The sequence below is a fragment of the Aegilops tauschii genome, chromosome 4, assembly GCF_002575655.3.
Source record: "Aegilops tauschii subsp. strangulata cultivar AL8/78 chromosome 4, Aet v6.0, whole genome shotgun sequence".
Taxonomy (NCBI): domain Eukaryota; kingdom Viridiplantae; phylum Streptophyta; class Magnoliopsida; order Poales; family Poaceae; genus Aegilops; species Aegilops tauschii.
In genome coordinates, this window is record NC_053038.3 from 430163444 (window position 1) to 430182520 (window position 19077).

Consider the following 19077-nt stretch of genomic DNA (forward strand, 5'->3'; position numbering starts at 1 on the left):
TACCGGAGGAACACCTTGTGTGCTATCAAACGTCACAACGTAACTGGGTGATTATAAAGATGCTCTACAGGTGTCTCCGAAGGTATTTGTTGGGTTGGCATAGATCGAGATTAGGATTTGTCACTCCGTGTTTCGGAGAGGTATCTCTGGGCCCTCTCGGTAATGCTCATCACTATAAGCCTTGCAAGCAATGTGACTAATGAGTTAGTTGCGGGATGAAGTATTACGGAACGAGTAAAGAGACTTGCCGGTAACTAGATTGAACTAGGTATGATGATACCGACGATCGAATCTCCGGCAAGTAACATACCGATGACAAAGGGAACAACGTATGTTGTTATGCGGTTTGACCGATAAAGATCTTTGAAGAATATGTAGGAACCAATATAAGCATCCAGGTTACGCTATTGGTTATTGACTGGAGATGAGTCTCGGTCATGTCTACATAGTTCTCGAACCCGTAGGGTCCGCACGCTTAACGTTCAATGACGATCGGTATTATGAGTTTATGTGTTTTGATGTACCGAAGGTAGTTCGGAGTCCCGGATGTGATCACGGACATGACGAGGAGCCTCGAAATGGTCGAGACATAAAGAATGATATATTGGACGATGTTATTCGGACATCGGATGAGTTCTGGGGGTCACCGGATAAATATCGGAGTGCCAGAAGGGTTATCGGAACCACCGGAGAAGTAATGGGCCTTATTGGGCCTAGGGGAGAGAGAGGGGGGCTGCCAAGGGCTGGACGCGTGCCCCCCGATGGGCCTAGTCCGAATTGGACTAGGGGGAGGGCGGCACCCCCTCCTTCCTTCTCTTTCCCCCTCCTTCCTTCTTCTCCTAGTAGGACTAGGAAAGGGGGGAGTCCTACTCCTACTAGGAGGAGGATTCCTCCCCCTTGGCGCGCCTATGAGGGCCGGCTGGCCTCCCCCTCCCTCCTTTATATACGTGGGGAGGGGGCACCCTAGAACACATCAAAGTTGATCTTAGCCGTGTGCGGTGCCCCCTCCACAGATTTCCACCTCGGTCATATCGTTGTAGTGCTTAGGCGAAACCCTGCGTCGGTAACTTCATCAACACCGTCACCACGCCGTCGTGCTGACGGAACTCTCCCTCGGCCTCAGCTGGATCAAGAGTTCGGGGGACATCACCGAGCTGAACGTGTGCAGATCGCGGAGGTGCCGTGCGTTCGGTACTTGATCGGTTGAATCGCGAAGACGTTCGACTACATCAACCGCGTTACTAAACGCTTCCGCTTTCGGTCTACGAGGGTACGTGGACACACTCTCCCGCTCATTGCTATGCATCACATAGATAGATCTTGCGTGATCGTAGGTAAAAAATTTGAAATACTGCGTTCCCCAACAACCACACCATATCACGTCACATCAAACCACAAAACAAGCACATCATCTAGCTCAAAAATACAAACCTGCTCAACACAACCTAGGAATCTCCTCCCAGTCAAAGAACCTCCAAAAACCACCATCTTCTTGGCTTGGGCCTCTTACCATGCAACATGCATTTTGACTCTGATTCAAGAACTGATCCACAAAAAGATGGATCCACCATAGTGTCAGGTGTTTGCTGCAAGCATTGTAGCCCACACATCACAGGATATGAGCAGACGAGCCAAATTAAAAGTTAAATAAAAAAATCCCCAATTTTGCAAGACCTAACTCTAACCCTAATTTAGAACCGGTACTATGGAGTGTGGACTTACAAAGAGCTCGGCTTCCATGCCAATCATGGAGATGTTGTCGTCCGAGCTCTCCTCTCCGTCCCTCCAGGAAGGCATTCTCAACGCCGATGAGCAAGAACGGTGGCGGCGGTAGCGGCAGCGTGGTCAGAAAAGAAGGAGAGAGAGATTGAGTTGAGCAGAGAGAGTGAGTGCGAGTGGGGAGAGAGCGAGCTGGTCGTGCCTTTTTGACCAGCACCAGACATGGTCCCACCGAGCCGCGCCGGTCGGCCGTTAGGTCAATGCTGACACATCACCTAACGTGTGGCCCCACTTGTCATAATCAGGCTTAAAACATCCGAATCAGCCACTTTCCTGACTTGGTAGGTTTTTGTCAAGGATTATGTTTTTTTTTTATTTTTTGCATAGTGGTAGTTTTCAGCTAGGGTTTAATGGAAAGTGGTAGTTTTTTTTATGTTAAATACTCGTCACTTTAGGCTGGACCAGGCTCCAAACGTATCGTTTGATCGCCGCTGCAAGACTCACATCTACTCCTGCTGAAGAAAAAGATCCGAAGGGCAATCTCCGGGATCACCCCCATCGTTAGTGGCTGACAAGAGAACAGGTAGTGAGAGTGGCGCCCACCCTTCCCCAATCCCCCCACCCGCAACCTCCTCACTCGACAGAGTAGCTCAACGGCTCATCCATCCATCCATCCTCTCGCCTACGTTGAGGCCACCAGCACGAGCAAGAAACCACTGAACACTAGCGAGGCAGCCAGGCCAAAGCACCATGCTCGGCCTCCGCGTCCTCTGCGGCGCGCCACCGGCCACCGCCTCGGCACCGCCGCCGAGGGGCCGCTGCAGCGCGCCGGAGAAGAGCGGCCGGGCGCACCTGCTGGGCGTCCCCGCGGCCGTCTCCCTCTCGCTCGTCCTCTGGTCCACCCCAGGTAGAGTGCAAACTCTTCACACATAGTCACGCATGTTTCCATTCCACGCACGGCAATGGGCAACACCGTTGAAATTCGTGTGCGAACTTGCAGTGAGCGCCGGCATCCTGTCAGGGTCCACCGGGCTGGAGTCGGTTCCAGCGCCCCCGATGCCCCGGCTCGAGTTCCTGGACAAATGGAATGGTTGGTTCAGCTAGCTGCTTGCTCTACGCTATCTCATCTAGTTCTAGATACATCCATTTTCGAGACAAGTAATTCCGAACGGAGGGAGTATATGAGAATCCTTTTCTTTTTGCTCAGTATGTTTATTCATCTCTCCTTGATTTGCACTGGATTTATTCTGAAGCGGAGAACCAGAGGAAGTACGCGGAGAATGACTCGAGGTTCAAGTCCTCCAAGGTGCTCAAGGAGCTGCTCGAGAAGTCCAAGCAGAACAAAGAAAAGTATGTGATGCCATGGGCTGATTTTGAAGCTCTAGCTGCCGTTCTTTTCCTCTTGTACTTGTGTGATAGCTTTGGTGCCACGTTCATGTGATGAGCCTCTCTTGGGCGAAAAAATGGCATTGCTTTCAGGAACGAGAGGGAGATCCAGGACAAGTACTGCCTGCGGGGCGCCGAGTGGGGCGTCGGCGACTGCTCCACGGTGGGGATGACGGACCAGGAGAAGGAGGACTTCATCACGGAGCTCAGGAAAAGAGTTGGGGAATGATCAGACCACGCTGCAGCATCCGACTCAATTGCTCGCCGGAAACAGAGTTCTGGCACTGCGGAGGGGGGGGGGGGGGGAGGGGGGGGGGGGGTGAACAGTTGGCAAATACACAATCTAGTTCAGAACCGCAGATGGTTTAAAAAGGTGAATGGGAATTGTGGCCTCTTGTTCTGTCAGTAGTACTCCATGCGAATTTTAAATTTTCTCCGTCAGTTCTTGAACCACAGCGGCCTGTTACTGTTAGTGTAAGTCTTACCATCACCAAACCATAAGGAAAAGTAACTGGTGGCGCACTTCGATAGCTCAAACATCCATTTGAATACCGACGGATATGAATCTGAATTGACAGATCGTCAGATTGCTCAACACAAGAGATGAGCATACAACCGATATTCTCCCTGTACCGAAATCAAACTGCACATGAATAAAACCATCACAGAGGGCGCATCTGAAAAGGAAGTTGATCAAACGATCTTTTCATTAGCCAAAGAGTAATACAGATAATCATATTCCTTGAAGCTAGAAACTCAACTTCAAGATTCTTAAACCCTAATACATCTAACGTGAAAGTTTTCCATATGTGAAAACATGATTACATGATCTTGCTTCTGCCAAGTGACATGAGTTCACTATTAGCTTTCGGCTCTGGATAGATGTCCAGGCAGTACTAGTAGAATCCGATGACTTCCCAGTCTTGTCTCTGATATCGAGATGGCAGTACGAGGGCTGGCATTCTCGCTTAACCCTTCCTTGATCATATCCTTTGGGTCAATAAGAGGATATATTCTCGTCTTCCCGGTTCCATGGTTTATTCAGAAGGTGATTCTGCTTTAGTCTCAGAAAGCCCAGTAAAGCATGTTGAAATGACTGATGCGTCTTTCCATGGAACTAAATATTCCCGAGGCATCTCAAAGTATCATCAGCTGCTTGCCAGTAAAATGACCTGCTGCTGACTGATGTCTCTTTGGACGAACTAAATATTGGTGGGGTATCTGGCCACCAGCTGCTTACCAGAAAGGCACATGCGCACTCTGGGCACCAGATGATCCAACAATATGCAGTCGCGTATGACGTAATCACTCGCACCAGAGCTAAATATTAACTGAAGGGTGTGCATCGGTTCAGTATCAGAGCCAAGCTATCGCATCCTTCCAGCTACCTTCAAAAAGAGAAAACAAAAGGATCAGGGTGGTGATAACAAATGCTGCAAAATACTGACAACAGTAACAATCAAGAAAGCATTTCACGGAAGCAAACTAAATGATCTATGAAATTATTATGTGATTTGATCAAACTGTAATTCATTTAATGACACAATGTATGAAGAATAGAACCAAGTAACTACCATGTAAAATAATCATCAGAATACTACTTGTACGAAACATAGACCGATATCAGTTATCCTCTCTTTCGGTAGTAGCAAAGATGGTTAGCCAACAATAACTGAATAGCTCCTCAACAGAAAACAGCTATCCAAAGATATATGACGGTGCTTTCCCTGAGATAACTTCCACTTCATTCTTTATTCCATGTTTTACTGATGTGCCAAAGTTAAAGCTTTCACAGCTCCATCATATCCAGCATAATGAAGAAAGCATTGTAAAAATGTCAGTTCGACAGGTCATATCCTCAAGGGCGGCAGAAAAAGATTGCTACGCCGAAGAATGGAAGTTAAAGTAGCTAAAACTCGAGTGCATCCCAAACATATCACTCGTTCGGTATTATTTTTTGTCAATTTTAGCTAGAATAACAGTAGCAATTGTTATCACACTAACTCTGATGATGCATATGGAAACACCTACCAGTTTCTTTACGCAAATAAAAATTAAGTACATCATACATCAATAATTTGGTTTGTTCAACGGTAACTGCTCACACTTAAACAACAATACAGAAATGATACGCAAGAAAAGAGACAAGCGAGGGGTATTACCTGCGAGGTTGAGGTGAGGATGGTTGATCAGGAGATGAATGAGAGGAACTAACCCTAAATGCAGTATGTCTTTGCCCATAAAAGCCATTGGCCATTACTTGGCGAGTGGGCTGTGGTAGATCACCATCATCTGCCATAGAGATTGGCCCCAGTGAACCAAATTCAAGCGGTTCAGAGGAAGAACCGTGATTTGCAGCTGGTTCGTATGGGTAAACCATAAAATATGGTGAATCTGAAGCACCAACACCATTTGGCACTGCATATGGTGATGAGTAAACCCCATGGGTGATATTCCCTGGTCTGCGAGCAGAGTTTGTGGATCCATGAGATTGACCCTGTCCAAGGTATTGAGCACCTGCCTCATGCCTGTGTGAGTCATTTCTATAGGATCTGCGCTGCCTGTCAAACTGACCTTCATCTGTTGTCTGCCTATCAGACCTCATGCCATACCTCTCTGACTGGCTACGTCCATAGTTGCGGCCTGTATTTCGTTGTCTTGAGTTTGCCCAACTTCCTTCTTTATCACTATTGTCACCCTTGTCACTATTATAACCTCCTCTTAAGTATCTTGAACTCGAGGGACGCTCTCGGTCCCTGAATGGAACCTTCTGAGAAAATGCAACGAACAGAATTGACAGCTTAGTATTCCCAGTTAAAATACTATCATGTTCGTAAAGCAACTATCATGTTCATAAAGAATGGCCTGATAAACTATATTGCCCTTGAGGCACAACCGCATAAGTGGTGGAGGGGCATAGAGCTACACATCACCCAGACTATCTTATATCCATGATATAAGCTCTTGAGTTTCCCATGCAGCAACAGATGACCAGTCACACTCAAGTTAGCTGAGACTCCATCAACCATAATGCCAACACCATGTGCACTACACTTGGGGATACTGAAATTGTTCCTACTTCCACTTTTCGAGGAAAATTCCTACTTTCACTTAACGACGACTGATGACTAAAATTCACACCATTGTAGTGATCTAAATATTTACGGGGTATTATAACCACATTAAGTACAAAAATAGATTGCTTAGTACAACTGAACCAGATCAATGGCAACATTTGAGTTGATGGATTGCTAAGGAAACTTTCAAGAAGATGGTTCCAGTTACTACTTATTTTATTACTAATACTTCTTGACCAGGCTTTACCGGTTACTACTAAGCATCCTGGAACCAGCCACTTGGTAACGGTACTCTCTGCCTGTTTCTGGGGTACAAACTGTATTCATGACAAGCGGAAGAATATCTTCTCTTGAATATTACAGGTAAACACATTTGCCGTTTTTTAACTGTACCTATAAAACAAATTCATCCATAAAATATGTAGATGTTACAATCTCACAGTAGGGTCATAAATGGATGGACCAAGACCGTCTGTTTCTCAGCATCTATGCCAATGTGGAGCTTTCGATCTCAACAACGTCTATTCTGTATAAATCTGGGTCTTACCACAATTTCAAAGAATACCTAAATACATCTGTTTCTGTTTGACAATAACAGCATGCCCCTTTCCACTAGATCGTTTGAGTAATATGGAATGCAGCTGGCTACAAACTTAAAACCTATGACATATGTTTCACAAGCTGGGACAAATGATATTACATTTCAGAAAGATGATGCTGATCAAACTATACTGCTAAAGACAGTAAATTTACAAAAGCTCGTTCTTCTATATTATTTTGAGATACCAAGAATAAGCATGTTATGTTTGCAATAAGGTAAGACTAATGAACGAATTATTAGGAGCTTACAGGATTTGGCAAGTAGGTTCCTGTTCCACCACGGTATCTGGGTGCATGCTCTCCATAGTGCGGAGGAACAGCAGTAACTCTTTCTGAAGCAGGCTGTAGAGGCATCATAGGAAAGGCTCTTTGGCCAGGACCCACCATCTGTGTCCAGTTGACATTCGGTGAAGGTGGTCTTCCAGGCCCATCCCATGGAACATGCCCCTGCATGTACCCTGGAGGCACTGCAAAAGGGTATAATACAGGACCCATGGGGCGTGCATCTTGGCAGAATCGTCCATATTGTAAATTCTGCCAATGGCTGGCAATGTCACTGTTCAAAATGTCAGGCTTGTGATCGTAAGATGGATTACCTACAGTACTGGATGATGTCGTTGAGGTAGCACTGTTATCAGGTTGGTGAACATCATTGAGTGAACTAAAATTTTGAACAGCAACATTGACAGGAAACTGATCAATTCCGTCATTTCCCTCGAACTGTGGAACAGATCCATCACTATTGCCAGGAACAAATGGGAGCACAACAAAAGGAACTGGCGGACCTGTTGGGACAAAAGTCAGTCCAGAGTTATCAGCTTGCCTCTGCTGAGAGGAACCAATAAGAAAAGGTGCAAACATGGGATTAGGCATCCATGACGCATTAAAATCATTCCGTACTTGACTGGTTCTTGATGGATCTGACGAGACAGACCCTGTTACTATGTCCGAAGCTTCATGTCTAATAACTGGCACTACAACACCATTCCTGGCGCCTTCATCAGCTTCTGTCGGCATATGGTCACTGCTATTTCCTGTCTGCCAACCAGTCTTACTTATGCTGAGTGTGGTTGTGGCAGGGGCTGGAAAGGCAGGCTTTTTTTCCCATTTGTCCCTCGAAGCTCGTGATGTTTTTGCAGCTCTTTCATCCCACGAACTCTCTGAAAGAGGTTTGCTTTTGGAAGAACTGGGTTGTGTAGTTCTCAAATTTCCACTACTCATGGGGGCATTTCTCCTGACTTCTCTACTTGTTTGATTTTGAAACATGTTAGTATAGTTTTCCTCTACTACTCTGCTATCCTCAACAGTATATTGCATCTGCCTGTCCAAGGGGGAGCCAGATACACCATTAGGTGAAGAGGAACGGTTGTTGTCATCAAAATGATGCACATGTGAATCCCTTCCTTCATGGTTGAAATTTCTAGACAACCGAAAACCATACTCATACTGAGTGTTGCCAGGATCAAGATTCGAATCTGATGTAGTACTTTTTTCACTCTCATTACCATCCTCTGTGTTTGTTGTAAACGAAGGGTTGTAAGTATAATGGGCCATAGGTGGTGGAACAAATCCTTGGAGAAACTGCATGTTGTGCAACCACTGGCTCCCAATTAAGCTAGTTGGTGGAATCCCGGCAAAAGGTTTTTGAGGAAAAGCTGTTGGAGGCAGTAAGGGCAAAGATGCTACAGACATATGAGAAGGTAATTGCATTGGCAATTGAGCTTGTCCATTGAAACCATGCAACTTTGCGGATGCCATTAGATTAACTAGAGCATGTTCCTCATGCTGCATCTCCGGTGCCTCAGATACAGAAGGAAGTTCTTCGTTAATCACGAAACCATTGTCTTCATGATAGCTGCTGGAAACACTATTTGATTCAGAAGCTGCTTTTGCACTAGGGTGAGATGAACTGTTCATGGAAGACATTGACTCATCCTGTGAAGACTTAGTGCTGTGGTTGCTAGGCACTTCTGGAACTAAGTTATTCCTTCTACTATTGTAATCATTGTTCACAGGCTTCTCCATTTCTACCACTCTAGTTCGCCTTCCACGAGAATATCCTTCAATAGAAGGGTCTGTCAGTTCAGGACTAGACTGGGTTCTTGCAAACGGAGACATGTTCTGCCCATTTCGGCCATTAACAAAGAGGGCATTTGGCATTCTCCCATCCCTTTCACTTGGCATCGATCCACCAGACCTGTTCCTTTCAAGCGGTTCAGAGACCTTGGTGTTGGGTTGTGTCACGTTAACTTTTTGGTGCTGTGCATGAGAAACAGCAGGATGAATTGCCTTTGGTGAATTCCGAGAGCGTAGATCACTTCTCTGAGGTTGTTGAGAAATAGGTTCAGCATAGCTGTGAGAACCTTCAGTGAGACTGCCCTGATTAGCTCGAAGTTTAGGTTTTTCCATCTTCTTCTTGGGCATTGTTGCATTCTCGTGGCTGTTTGATGCTTCAGCAGGGACAACCTTCAGAGCATGTTTAGGAAACAGATTTGGTGTAGGCGCGTCGGGACGATTCCCACTCCCATGTCTTGTCAATGTATTTGTAAAGAACTGATTTACTTCAGCAATCAGATCTTCATTTGGGCATTCGAGTAACTTTGCCAGCCTTTTTGCCCCAAAAGAGAAGGCACTGCGTATTCTAAAGTAATTGCCTGAAAAAGTAACAGGAACTTCTCTATCAGCACAGTCGAAATATAATATAAAACTTGCTGTATTCAAGAGGATGATCAATCACAGCAGTAAAATGACTACAAAGACAATATATGTAAGTGTGTACAAACAAACAATGTATATTATGGTTTTAAATTGCTACAGATATTATCTCTTAATCAACCATGTATTGGCTTGGCCAAAATGGGAAACCTAACTCCTGTACCTAGAACAAGAACCATTTAGAGCACGTGCACAGACGGGTAATTCCTTGTAGCCATTTATTACTTGCCTAGATACATCAGTAGAATGTTGAGCTTCCACCAGTTGAAAAGTTAGAGCATGTTATTTGTAGATACGCCATCCATTTCTTGTTACTCAGCATATTAGGTTTGTCGGAAGTCAAACTCTCCAAAGTTTGACCAAGTTTACACAAAAAACTATTAAGATTCACAATATAAAATGTATATCATTAGATCATGAAATATATTATCATATTATATTTATTTGGTATAGTAGACGTTGATATTTTTTAATATAAATTTGGTCAAACTTTACAATGTTTGACTTTTGACAAATCGAATACCCGGAGTAAAAAGAAACTGAGGGAGTAACAATTATGCATAATTTTTACCAAATAATTCTTAGAAAGTATTAGTGAATAGAATCTGAGCCTATTGATAGCACTATAGCAGCAATAGGAAAAACCACCAAGCATGAACTCTGCTCAATTCATCTGCCTCAATTAGAATCTTTTAGGTGGTTTGATGGTCACCTTTACTGACACTTCTTCCAAGGTTGTTATTTGCTCGTAAGGGATCAATAACATTGAAGTGCTTTGAAACAAATGGTTGACCCTGGTTCTCCTGGGTGCGAGGCATAACTCCATACAGATGATTGCATCTATCCAGGAAGGCCTTGGTCAGCAACAATTCACCAGTGTCCATCCGCGGGGGTTCCGCTGCATGAAATAACAAAAAATGTTAAAACTACCATGTTACAATTAACTATGAAACAGCAGTAAAGTAAGCAACATATATCAGATTACCAGTCATATCTGGAAGTGAACTTATAGGAACTGGCCCCCACAAACTCAAACAAAATTTCTCCCAATCAAAGTTGCTAAAGAATTCTAAGAAACGGTATAACACCTGCAAATGCAAAAGTAACAGATAAGCACTGTTCTCATGCAAGGATAGTAAGATACAAGAGACAAATCACCTCAAGTGGTCCAGTAAAACAGTTGTTGAACACATGAAATATGTACAGAACAAGGGTCTCCAATGCATAAGTAGATATAAGACCATGGTGAGCTCCAAGAATACGACTCTCGTAGAAACACCATGCCTTTACCAATATGATACTCCGCTTGAATAAATGGTTTTGATTGATCAAGTTATCAACCTAATAAAATGAAAATCCATTAGAAGCGTATAGGCAGGAAAGTCTAGTTTTAATCCTGGAATCTATTGCAATAAGCAAAGCCATATAGTCAGCATTGTACATCAGTACATTTGATAGTGTGAGCTAGTGATATACAGAAAAAGATGATTCCAGCAGGTCATTTGCACAAAGTATACACATTCAGTTGATTTGAACAAGAGAACACACCTGTTCAAGGAAACAAAGTGTACACAATCCACCAACTTGGTTAAATGAGATATCAACAACAATGTTGTCCACAAGACACTTGATAAGCTTTACCTGTACATGATTCACGAAATACATTAGGATGATACCAAATGGATGGGGACAGCATAATACAGGTAATGAATCATAATTCATAAAACAAAGTAACTTAAACAGAAGATATGTTTCCCTATTCTGTGAACTAATAGGTTAGCGCATCTTAAGACAGCATAATACAGGTAATGAAAGCTCAAAGTACTTCTCCATTACACAATATGTTGCACTGGGACATAATAATAATAATAATAACAGGTTATTGCATCTTAAGGTAGCGAGTAGCCCAACCTTCCACCTTGATTTTAGTGGGGCAAAATAGGTTAGCACATCTTACTGTAGTGAGTAGCCAGCTTTCCATCACAGATCCTGCAAAGAGACTGTAAGGGTGCCAGAGTATTCTAACACAAACATAATGTCCACGGACATCTGTGAATCGCAAGAGTTTCCGGGGAAGAAAAGGGAGAACATATGAATAAATTGAACTATCGCTTCCGATGAGTTGTGTACTTGTATTTGTTCTGTTCTACATGTGGCACAAATCAAAATACAGCAATGGTGTTCCAGTACTAATTCAACATGGACATGCATGCAGGCAAACTTATTAAATCAACACTGCTCTAGGTATATAGTTAACACAAGAAATTAACTGCAAAATAATATCATATTATGTTTTGCTTATCAGAGAGAGACTACCTCCGCCTGAATATACTGAACTTCTTTTACACAAAATTCAGCATTTTCACTTTTCTCTTCACGCTCCAAAGCATCCCTAACTAGATTTGCCCAGGTATCCTTTAATTCTTCGCTATTACTGAAAGCGGTGACATCAATGTCACCATCCGGTAAGTAAGTCTTCAGAGGGACTGATCCAAAAGTAAAAACCTGAAAGAGTGAGGAGATCAATTATATTTCAAGCACATATAATCACCAGAAACAATATATTTGAGGCACGCAAAGAAAGTCAAGACCGGGAAAGTGGCAACATGTTAGTGCAAAAAGAAAACTTGTATGCAAGAAAGGCAAACAATGAAACAGGTAAGGGACTACTTCAACACTGACATCTACCAATGTACTTAGACAAATGCTCATTCCATAAGGTACACCAGTAAGTAGGATTGAATCAGGACTACAGAACAGGATTACTCAAAATCTTCCTGACTAAGAGATGCTGGTTTTGCATATCATAGTAAAGGTCGATGTTGTAGTTCCATAAGCCTTTTGTGGTGTGAGTGATTAGTATAACCAACTGCGCTGCTCAGACAAACAACTTTTGGGGAGAGAGGGAAGTATATGGTCAACTGGACTCTTTGTCCTGTCAAATACAGCAGCAGCGACCTAATTCAGCTAGAACAAGCAACCTGACTAACTCCATGTCTACGGGTGCACTGCAGAAGTCCAAGGAGAAGTGACAGACACTGCAAGCCACTAATCTCTGTTACTTGTGGAAGCAATCGATCCAGTAGTAACGCCATTCGTATACCTGGCAGGAGAGGCAGTTCATGATGAGGCGCTGCACGTAGTTGTAGACAGCATGCCTCCGGCCCTCGGAGTAGGCGTTGGGCTGGATGCGCGCGATCAGCTCGGCGGTCCGGGACTCGGCGACGGCCCAGCGGTCGGGGTCGAGGCGCCGCGTCACCCCCGCCGACGCATTGGGCAGGAGCCCGTTGGGCACCATGGCCATGCGCGCGCCAACCAATGCGGCGAGCCGATACCCTAGCTCCCGACGCGGCGGCGGCTGACCGGAGGACCCGCCGGGGGGAGCGGCAGCCGGCGGCGGGCCGGAGCAGCCCGCTTCAGCACGAATCGAGCCGAATCGGCGGGGACGCGGGAGGCGGAGGGGGGCAAACCCTAGGCGGGCGACGGATCGGTCCGGCCGCGGGGCGGGGCGGGGCGGCGGCGGCTGGGTTGGGAGCGGGGGGGTCGCAGCGATGGGGAGTGGCCGGCGTGGGGGAGGGGAATGGAAGGAGGCGGGGGGGTTGGGGCGTGAGGGGATGTGCCTGCCGTGCGGGTCGGTGTTGGTGTTGGTCTGGTCTCGGCTGTGAGGCGTCGCGTGGCGTGGCCGTGCGCTTGCAGCTTGTGTTGGACTAGAGTGTGTGGGGTGGGGGAAGTGGGGGCGTTCCAGGGTTCCAGCAGCCGCCGTGCTATTATGCTCCTCGGCTCCCTTGTGCACAGCACAACTTTTCTTTGACCACTCTTCTTGAGGAAAAAACTTTTCTTTCCCGTAGTTTTGAAATAAAGGTATTGAATTTGTCGACCGTGCTCACTTCGGTCACTGTAATCAGAAAAATCTTACTTACATTCACTAAAGCAAAGCCCATCTATATGAGTATATTGGATGTAATAACGTCTTGTAGTATGGGACGAACATAGTATGTATTTGGGGGGACGTGGTACATATTAACTAGTCAACACATCCAATCGAAAAAAGACCCATCCGAAATTCTTTTCTCCGAGTTCTACCCTGCCTCCTCAACCCTTTGTCACCGATCAAATTAGAGGAAATAAAAGGACTCAAGGTGACATCATTAGCACAGGCAATCGACAGCGTTTGGAGTGGTAGAGAGGCATTGCAGTGGCACTTGAGCTCTACTCGGAGGAAGCCACAGTGTCCCTTATTCGTCGGCCCTTAGCGCTCCACGCTCCATGTATGGTGAGCCCCTTGCTCAAGCACCTATTTCTCTTCGTTCTATGGGGAATAATCATTGAAGAAGTCATCTTTATGCCGACATTGTTGATCAAAATTGATTTTAGATTAAAAAGGGTGTGGGAAGCGGCTTTGGCTAGGGTTTTTGTTTTAAATGACAAGTGAAGGATTGTAATTCGTGAGGCCCACGCTCCACGCTCCCTCCCTCGCGCCCTCGCACCCACACCGGTGGCCACTCCGGCCCCGGCGTCCACCAGCCCCGGCGCAGGCCACTCCGGCCCCGCCGACCACTGCTAGCCATGGCCTCCCCCCTCCCTCCGCCGTCGGCCGCTCGCGCGAGGTCCGCTGGTTGGAGTCTAGCCCGTCGTCGGCCGGCTCTCCGCCGACCTCCTATCGGCAGGCGCTCTGCCGGACGGTCGCCCCGTCACCGCCCGTCTCCCCGCTAGCCCCAAGCCCACCACCTTCTCCGATGGCCCCCTCCCCGCCGGCCGCCCGCCCCTCCATCCGGTCCGAGATCTGCCGACCTTCGGAGGACGCGCCGGCGGGGCCGGAAGCGGCCGCGCCAGCGCCCCCCCCCCTTCATGACTGTCTAAAAATAATTCATTCCAGTGGTCAGATGCTCAAATTGCGAGATGTTAGCCTTCAGCCTGATTACATAAAGCATAGCACTTCTGATCGATTTGAATATTCCATTCCCTATTTCCCCCCGCCGCCCGCGCCGCGGCCCTGGTGAGCTCCTGGCTGCGCCCTGACGAGTGCCCTCGCTGCTTCAGCATGGAGCACCCCCGCTCCGAGTGCCGGTGCGACATATGCTGCGCGCGCTGCCGATTCTTTGGCCACAAGGCCAAAGACTGCACTGCCCAACTCTCCTACGCCTCGTCCTTGTCCGGCGGCTCCATCCCTCCACCGCAGCGCCGCCGTCTCCTGTCGCACGCCGATGACTCTGGCCGTGCCCCGCCCTCGCCCAACGCTGGCCGCCCCCGCGTTCTCCGGGTCGGCAGCGACCACGCGCTCATCCTCCGGCCTGCCAACGCCCGTGTCCTCCGGACAGGCAGCCACGGTGTCGCTGGCTTCCTCCTCCGACCTGGCGGCCACCACGCGCTCCAGCTCCGACCTGCCTACGCCTGCGTCCTCCGGGCCGGCAGCGTCCCTTCGCTCGAGCTCGTCCCTCTCGTCGTCCGTGCCCTCCAGGCCCGTTTCGCCGGCGGGCTCCTCCTCCTCCAGGAACACTCCTCTCTCCGGACATCCCGCCCGCAGGCCAGCGGCGGCCATCTGCTACCTCCCCCGCTCCGAGGAGATAATTGCCGTCGAACGTGTTCTCGGGTGCGCGCTCGTCGCAACTGTGGCTGGATGCCGCTCGGGCATCTCCCCTGATGAGGTCGCCGACACCCTTCGCACCCAGTTCGGGCTTGCCGATGGCGACTTCTCGGTGCACCGCCACGCTCCGGAAGATTTCCTCATCCGCTTCCGCACCCTCGCCATTCGAGGCCGCGTCGCCGCCACGCCCGTCTGCACCCCTCGCTTCCGGTTGCTTCTCCATCCTTGGGGCAGGACTGCGGGCTCCGAGCCGGTTCGCGCCCTGTTCCTCCTTTCCCTGGAGCTCTACGGGATCCCTGACCACGCCTGGCATCGCTCCTCCGCCGAGTTCGTCCTCTCCCCGTTCTGCAAGGTCGAGAATCTCGCGCCGGAGACGAGCAGCATGTCGGACATGTCGACATTCAGGCTCACGCCCTGGACCACGAACCCTGATGGCATCCCGCGCACCGCCGAGCTCCTCATCCCGGACGATGACGCCGTGGCCATTGACGCTGATCCTGACCGTGCCGAGCGCCTCGCGCTTGGGCTTGCGCGCTTCCCCGTCCGGATCCACATCGCAGCGTGCACAGACTTCCGCCGCCCCCGAGGCCGCCGTCTCCGCCCGGTGACGAGGCGGGCCACGACCAAGACTCCCCTCTCCTACCTCCACGGTGGCCGGAGCGCCATGACTTCCCGCCTGTGGGTTCCGGCTCGCAGCATCCCTCCCGGCGTCGCGGTGGTCGCCGGCGCCACCGCCGCTGCGCCCATGCTCCGCCACCCAGCCGCTCCTGGAAAGGCATTCTTGGCCCCCACCCCGATGCGGTCGCTGACGACAACTGCGTTCCTGCCTTGCTGCGATTGGGTGCCCCTTCCCCTTTCGACAGTGCGGCCCTGAGGCTGTGGTCATCCCCCTGCTGCTGAGCGCCAGACGGGGCCCATACTTCTGCTTCGGGCTGAGGAGGAACACGAAGACCAGTCCAATTCAAAATCCGGCGACGTGGCCTCCCCCCGTCCTCATCCCAGCCCCCGCCCTATCGACGCGTGCCCCGATCCGTGTGACACTTCTCCGGCCCCACCTCCTGAGGAGACCAACCAGGACGGCTCGGGCTCCCCCGCCCAACGGGAAGTTGACAGCCCCTCCCCTGCGGCTTCGGATGGCCCCACACCGCAGCAGACAACCTCGGATCCCGAAGCCTCCGTGCAAGCCGCTGCCGGCACTACCTGCCAAGCGCCTGGCCCCGCTCTGCGCGCTGACATCCAATATGTCGACACCCACGACCGGGCCATGCAGTCCCCTCTCGGCGGCCGCGACGGTGGGTCCAGCCCTGCCAGGAGCATGCTGGCCGCCCCATTGGCCCCTGATTAGGATGCCCGCCTGGCTGTTGACAGCGACGTCGCCATGCAGCCCAATCAGCGCGTTGTGGACCATGCAGCCCCCCTGGCTTCGTTTTTGGACGTGATCTCCATCCACCCCCAGGTGCTCCCCACCCCGCCTCCACGCCGGCGCAGGGACGCGGTTCCGCCCAATTTCACCCCCAGGCGCAGCTTCAGGATCGGGAAGGCTGGCCGTGGGTTGGACTCAGAAATGAAGGCTAAGCGTGTGCTGCTCAGGCGCCTTGGGCTCAATGAGAGTGACGACGCACCCATCTCCAATGACATGCTGAGCAAATATGCCCGCATCTTCGAGCGACCACTCGCGGAGGACATGTTGGAAGCCTTCGCAGATTTCTATGGATGGCAGGTGCCAAGCTTCTCCAACCCTGAGCCTGCCCTGAGCGGGCCCAGCCGCGCCTAGTCGAGGCGTAGTCTATTCGTGGTCTTGCCTGCAACGCTCCCCAACCCTCCCCATGGATTGTAACCTCAAAATTATATTTGGAACATGCGGGGCTTAAACTCCGGTGCTAAATGCTCGGCCGTGCGCAGTGTGATCTCCACTGCATCCCCTTCCATTGTCTGCCTCCAAGAGACGAAACTTGCTCACGTCTCGAACTCCATCGTACTCGACACTCTTGGCCCACAGTTCGAGGACTTCTACTTCCTGCTGGCAACCGGCACCCGCGGCGGCATTCTCCTTGCCTCGCGACGATCGGAGACCTCCATTTCTAGCCCGTTGATTGGCGAGCACCACATTACCGCACTGGTCACCCCCCCGAACAGCACAAACCACTGGTGGTTAACTGGCGTGTATGGCCCGCAGGACGACCATGCAAAGCTCGACCTTCTCGCTGATCTCCAGGACGTGCGCGCCTCCCGCATCGGTCCTTGGCTCATCGTAGGAGACTTCAACATGATCACCTCTGCGGCGGATAAAAACAACTCGAACCTTAACCACCGTGTCATGAGCAGGTTCAGACGGTTCGTCGTTGATGAGGAGCTACGAGACATGTACCTTCATGGCCGCCGCTACACGTGGTCGAGCGAGCGCGACTCCCCTACGCTCATGCGCAATGACCGTGTTTTTTGCACCTCCGGTTGGGAGATTGAGCACCCACACTGCCTGCTGCATTGCCTCACTTCTGCTGCATCTGATCACTACCCATTGGTCATCGACTGTGCTGCGCGCCCACCCGGGGCTCGGCGATTCCATTTCGAGCGCTTCTAGCCAAAAATGGAATGTTTCCAAGGTGCCGTCCATGAGGGATGGAATGCTTTGCCACCTGACCCCGACCCCTTCCGACGACTCGTCTCCCGCCTCAAGAGCACCGCTAGGCACCTCCAACGTTGGAGCGCCCGTACCATTGGAAATGTGTCCCTCCAGCTCATGGTGGCACGCGAGATCATTGCGCGACTTGACGCTGCCCAGGACCTACGACCTCTCTCCTCCGGCGAAGCCTGGCTCGGGCGCAGGCTCAAGGCTTCCTACCTTGGACTCGCCTCCCTCGAACGAACGATCGCGCGATAGCGCGTGCACCTAGCTTGGCTTCGCACTGACGATGCTTCTCTGCCTGCGCTTAAGGTGCATGCCTCGCACCGCAAGCAACACAACTACTTGGCCTCCGTGCGCGTGGGCGACCAGGTGGCCTCGGACCACGAGGGCATGGCCAAGGCGGCCTACAACCACTTCACCAACATCCTTGGCACCGACTCCGGGCGCGACTTCACGCTGGATCTGACCAGCTTGCACGTCAATTCCTTTAACCTCCTGGACCTTGAGGCCCCTTTCTCCGAGGACGAAATTTGGCGAGCCGTGAAAAGCCTACCAACGGGAAAGGCGCCTAGCCCCTACGGCTTCACCTCTGAGTTCCTAGGCGCCTGTTGGGACATCATCAAGCAGGATATTTGCGATGCTTTTGACAAGCTCTACACCATGAATGGGCGCGGCTTCCAAAAGCTCAACGAGGCACTCCTCACACTGCTCCCCAAGAGACCCGATGCCGCCTCTCCCTCGGACTACCGGCCCATAAGTCTCATCCACCTGATTTCCAAGCTTTTAGCCAAAGTCCTAGCCTTGCGTCTCGCTCCAAGGCTAAGCTCGATGATCTCCACGAACCAAAGCACATTCATCGCTGGACGGTGCATCCACGACAACTTTCTTCTCGTTCAACAAACTGCGCGCCTCCTCCATAACCTCAAGGCCCCCCGCATGCTACTCAAGCTTGACATCGCCCGGGCCTTCGATTGCGTCTCATGGCCTTTCCTGCTACAGGTCCTGTAGCACCTCGGCTTCGGCCACCGTTGGCGAGACTGGATCTCGATCCTTCTCTCCACCGCGTCGACACGGGTCATGGTCAATGGCCACCCCGGCCCACCTATCGACCACGCTTGCGGCCTCAAACAGGGCGACCCTATCTCCCCATGCTGTTCACCATTTTCATCGACGTCATGAACTCACTCCTCCTCCGGGCAGTCGACATTGGCCTCCTCTAGCGCCTCACGACGCGCCACGCGGCCTCGAGCATTTCACTCTATGCGGACGGCGTCGTCATCTTCTGCCACCCCGACAACCAAGATATTGCCACCGTGCGCGAACTTCTTCGGGTGTTTTGGGTGGCCTCGGGACTCCACACCAACTTCAAC

The 19077-nt window shown here is 50.1% G+C and overlaps 2 protein-coding genes across 4 annotated transcripts; one reads left to right on the forward strand and one right to left on the reverse strand.

Moving 5' to 3' along the window:
* The first annotated feature begins 2310 nt into the window (after positions 1-2310).
* Positions 2311-3635, forward strand: LOC109765237 (uncharacterized). The gene is made up of 4 exons (XM_020324025.4): positions 2311-2626; positions 2720-2809; positions 2973-3069; positions 3199-3635. Exons 1-4 carry the CDS (start codon positions 2470-2472, stop codon positions 3332-3334), a joined length of 480 nt encoding a protein of 159 aa, XP_020179614.1. The 5' UTR covers positions 2311-2469; the 3' UTR covers positions 3335-3635.
* Positions 3636-3783: 148 nt separating this feature from the next.
* LOC109765236 (uncharacterized) lies at positions 3784-13235 on the reverse strand. Of its 3 annotated transcripts, none has more exons than XR_012182361.1 (9): positions 12601-13228; positions 11814-12002; positions 11046-11138; positions 10656-10838; positions 10483-10585; positions 10210-10395; positions 7032-9436; positions 4680-5875; positions 3784-4493 (listed from the first exon to the last, which is right to left on the reverse strand). XR_012182361.1 is itself a non-coding variant. In XM_020324021.4 (9 exons), the coding sequence occupies exons 1-9, from the start codon at positions 12799-12801 to the stop codon at positions 4490-4492; spliced, it is 3972 nt and encodes a 1323-aa protein (XP_020179610.1). In that variant the 5' UTR covers positions 12802-13235; the 3' UTR covers positions 3784-4489. The 3 variants fall into 3 exon arrangements, 2 of the variants coding, with proteins under 2 accessions (XP_020179610.1, XP_073352969.1); XM_020324021.4 differs by having other exon boundaries at positions 5268-5875; positions 12601-13235; XM_073496868.1 differs by lacking the exons at positions 11814-12002; positions 12601-13228 and adding an exon at positions 11409-11649 and having other exon boundaries at positions 5268-5875.
* Between the last annotated feature and the right edge of the window lie 5842 nt (positions 13236-19077).